We start from the raw sequence: 3,737 nt of genomic DNA, 5'->3' as shown, positions 1-3,737 counted from the left end.
TAACTTGTGGATGGAGGCAACAAACTGTTTTCCTATTGTTTTGTGTGTGCAATGGTCACGTGGGTAGTTCACATGCCTACGTCGCAGCGGAGAAGGGCACATTTTTCGGCTTGTACTTCCTCGCCATGACTTATCATAATGTTAAGTCATGGTTTAGGGAAGTAGGATGTGTAAACGAATGGAGAGAGGTCGATAACACTGCTCTATACACCTTGTTCTTCTTTCTGACTACGTTGTCACCAACCTACGGTGGGTGAGTGAGGGGATGACCCAGTGTCTTCTACTTCGGCCTGGCGGTTTATTGTATTGCTTGATGATTGATTACTTAATGCAACCAACCAACTTGTTCCTCTGTTTGACTTGCCAACAATGGTCACATGCCTAATTCATGTAGTTTGGGTGCCCGTATCGCAGAAGAGCAGAATGTCACATATTCCCGCGTCGGCGAAATGACATGTTGCTACCGACGATGGCATTTGAAGTTCTCCTCGAGGGGAAGCAGTCTGAGGGACAGGAGACCCTAGACGTGCTGCGATCTCCATCGACGGAATCCACAACGAACCACCATGAATGGGCGGAAGCTGGACCAGGGGCCACTGGAGGTCCTGACGAGCTTTGCTCGAATGCCACCTGCGTTAGAAGGTGGGGGAAAGTGCAGGCAGAGAGGTTTCGCGGTGGATTCTACTGGGTCCTGCTCTCTATGCTCGTTCCTGCTCTGATTATTTCAGTGTTGCGGGAAGTTTGCAGAACCTCCCAATCGGCCTCCATCGGCAAGGCCCCAGGAACTTGGATTCGCAGGCTGTCGAGCAGCGAGGGAAGCACTGAAGAAGACGACACTTTATCCCAGCTAATAGAAGTGTGTGCAGAAATGCAGGAGGACCTCGCGCTATCCGTTCCCCAACGCACCAACCCAGATGGTCCGATGGACGCCGCTGAGCAGGTGGCAAGGATAGCCTTCGACTTGGAGCTGGAAGCTCTGGCGTTTGAGCGCGCGATGCGACGAACTCAACAACAAGGCCGTGCAAGCATACCTTCCCAGCCGCGACACCCTGCAAGTGCGGATATCAGTTGTCAACGCACGCGTCAGGCGGAACCAGTCCACATGCCAGGCCCACAACTTGGTACCCCAAGCAACCTTCATTTACAGTCCGGTATCACAGCTTCAGATACTCAGCCTGCAGGTCTCCCTTCTGACCCTATGGCTGCGCCCACAGGACCTCTTGGCGAAGATTCTCAACCTCTCCCTTCCGTCCCCCCGCCTTTGGGGGATCCCACACCTTTCGATTGGCCACCGCAGGTTGCCTTGCCGATTTTACAGTCCGATTCAGCAGCCCTCCAGGCTTTTGCGGGTACCCAACCTCCTGTTGTTGCCTCAAATTCGGTTGGTTTGCCTCATCAGGTTGCAACGTTGCTGGCGCAGGATGTTGCACATATTAATACGAGGGGGCAACCCCTCAGCCAGCTGCCAAGTGTTGAGCATTCAGGATCTGATCCTGACATGTGGCTTGAGGAGGGTCCCGCTACTGAAAGTGCATTAGAAGCTCCCAAACAGAGTTCACATAGTTCTCACTGGATGTCACCAGACCCAGCAGCACATGCCTCATGGCAGGTCCCTGAAGGAGAGTCAAACACAGGAGCTGCAGGTCTGAGATCCCCAGCAGAGTCAACAGGGAGCGCACGCAGGGACTCCGCAAGACTACAGCCCGAAGCTGTTGCAGAGGAGGCACCCGCAACAGCAAGAGCGCTAGCAGCGGCAAGGGCTAGTCTACAGGCCGACCTAGATGCCCATCCGTATGTCCGGCTTCCTGGTTTAGCAAGGGGAGTGGTAGTTCCGAACATTCTACTGTCACGTACGAGTTTTGTGTCCACAAAGGGTCAGCCACTGCGCGATGCCTTGTTTCCTCTTCGCCATCTGTTCTCGAGGCTGGAGCTGAGCCAGACGGAAGTTAATTTTCTAGTGGGGCATATCGAGGAATTGGCGATTGCGTCGGGCGGGCGGGCGAAGCAAGCTACACTGATGGGCCGCCCTGGTCATGGCATTGCGACCCTCGGGCAGCAGTTTCTGGTGTTAGATGCCATTGTGTCATCACTTCAAGTCCTAGGGATCTCGCCGCATTCTTTAAGTTGGTGGGGAAGCTTCGTCGGCTGCTTTGATACAAGCTATCGGTTTGCTGAACCATCAAGTCGCAGCCAAGAGAGGAGCAGGGTTGTCGGCGACTTTGCTAATCGTCTTCTGGATGCCATTTCCACGTTCAAAAGAGGAGGGCGGCCGAAATCCCAGGATATTATCTTTCTGAAACGGTTTCTTTTTTTCTCTCCCCATGCGCCGGCGCGCTACGCGAATCCTTCGTGGGACCAGTGGAGGTATGACCATCTACAGTTTGAAGAACGTCATCCTGCAGCATGTAAATTGTTGCGGGCTGAGTGGCCTTCGTATTAAAAGCAACTTACATTCTGCAGTGGTAAAGGCAGCAACGCGGGAGCCCTTGCATCTGACTCGAGATGTTCGTGCAAATAGAGATTCAACGGCCCCTTGGCTAGAGGGCGAACAAGATCCTCGATGGCATACGCCGGGAGTGCGAACATTTAAGTTGAATACCAGAGGGCTCTTCAGGCCAAGTTGCAAGGAAGTGACTTTGCCTTTTCTCTGGCGCTATGAAGGTGCTCTCCGTCCATCCCTCAGGGCCTCAACTAATGTGTTTCTGTTGGTGTTTTTCTCCGCCGCACAGGTTTTGTTGTCGTTTACTCGTATCTGGCGACCTTCGTACGTCATGCAACTTTGGCTGCTTTGCTTCTTGTAGATAGCACTGCAGCTTCAGTGATACCCACGGCAGTGTCTGGGGAAGCCACTCGGCCACTATTCTCAGCACGTCACACATCGAAGTACCGATTTATAGAGGAACAGCACTTAGCCGTGCACTTGAGTGTGTGTCGGTCCTCCCATCGGTGGATAAGGGCACGCATTCGAAGCACGAGGAACAGCTTTCATATTCAAACGGGATAACATTTGGGGGCAGGTATATCATGATATGCCTGCCCCCAAGTGTTGAATGCATGAGTTGTCAATGCAACCGGCATCACAAGATGTGCACGAACCTGGGGGTCAAATTCCATCCAACCAAGTGAACTGCCAAGGCACCTTGTGGGCGGGTTCCGTTATTCATTTTTAGCTTTGTAGGATGTGCTCAATTCGATGTAGTCGCGCCGTTCGTCTGGGCGGGTGGCGACAGTATGCATACAATGATGTGTAGCCCAGTCCACAAGAGATTGGCGCCTAGTGGGAAACATTACTGTTTTTGGGCAACTGAATTACGCAGAAGTAGCCATATGCAAGAGGCTAATGACGACCTAGAGGGGGAGGAGACTTGCACCGGTTATGGAGCGACTGCGGTGCCATTAGCCCACAGCACCTTAATATCGTGGCAGGTGTGTCTTTGGTAGTCCCTTCGAGATTTTGCACAGGCATGGAAAGCCAGGGGTTGCAGTGCATGACAATCCCGGGCTCCTGGTGATCGGTACAGTTAGAACTAGGTCGAGACAGTTGACCCTCGTCGCATTCAAGTTTAAGTTCCACTTTTAGGTTCGGTGAGTTTTACTTCATCGTTTGTGTGAGGATGGCATGATCAGGCTATGCTGTACACATTTGCTGCTTTCGACCATGTAAAGAAAGAGTACAAGCTGTGTAGGAACTGTTGCTGCAAAACGAAGGAGACAACCTGTCCCAAACCACACAGATT

The 3,737-nt window shown here is 52.4% G+C and overlaps 1 protein-coding gene across 1 annotated transcript; it reads left to right on the top strand.

Annotated features, from left to right (window-relative positions):
- Nucleotides 1–469: 469 nt before the first annotated feature.
- EMWEY_00059090 (hypothetical protein, conserved) lies at nucleotides 470–2,440 on the top strand (the record flags this gene model as incomplete). The annotated part of the gene is made up of 1 exon (XM_013481013.1): nucleotides 470–2,440. One exon carries the CDS (start codon nucleotides 470–472, stop codon nucleotides 2,438–2,440), a length of 1,971 nt encoding a protein of 656 aa, XP_013336467.1.
- Nucleotides 2,441–3,737: the final 1,297 nt, after the last annotated feature.

Source organism: Eimeria maxima, genomic scaffold (genome assembly GCF_000499605.1).
Source record: "Eimeria maxima Weybridge genomic scaffold, Emw_scaff2632, whole genome shotgun sequence".
Classification (NCBI taxonomy): Eukaryota; Apicomplexa; class Conoidasida; order Eucoccidiorida; family Eimeriidae; genus Eimeria; species Eimeria maxima.
Note: the sequence above shows the minus strand (reverse complement) of the source record. Positions and strands in the feature narration are given on the sequence as shown.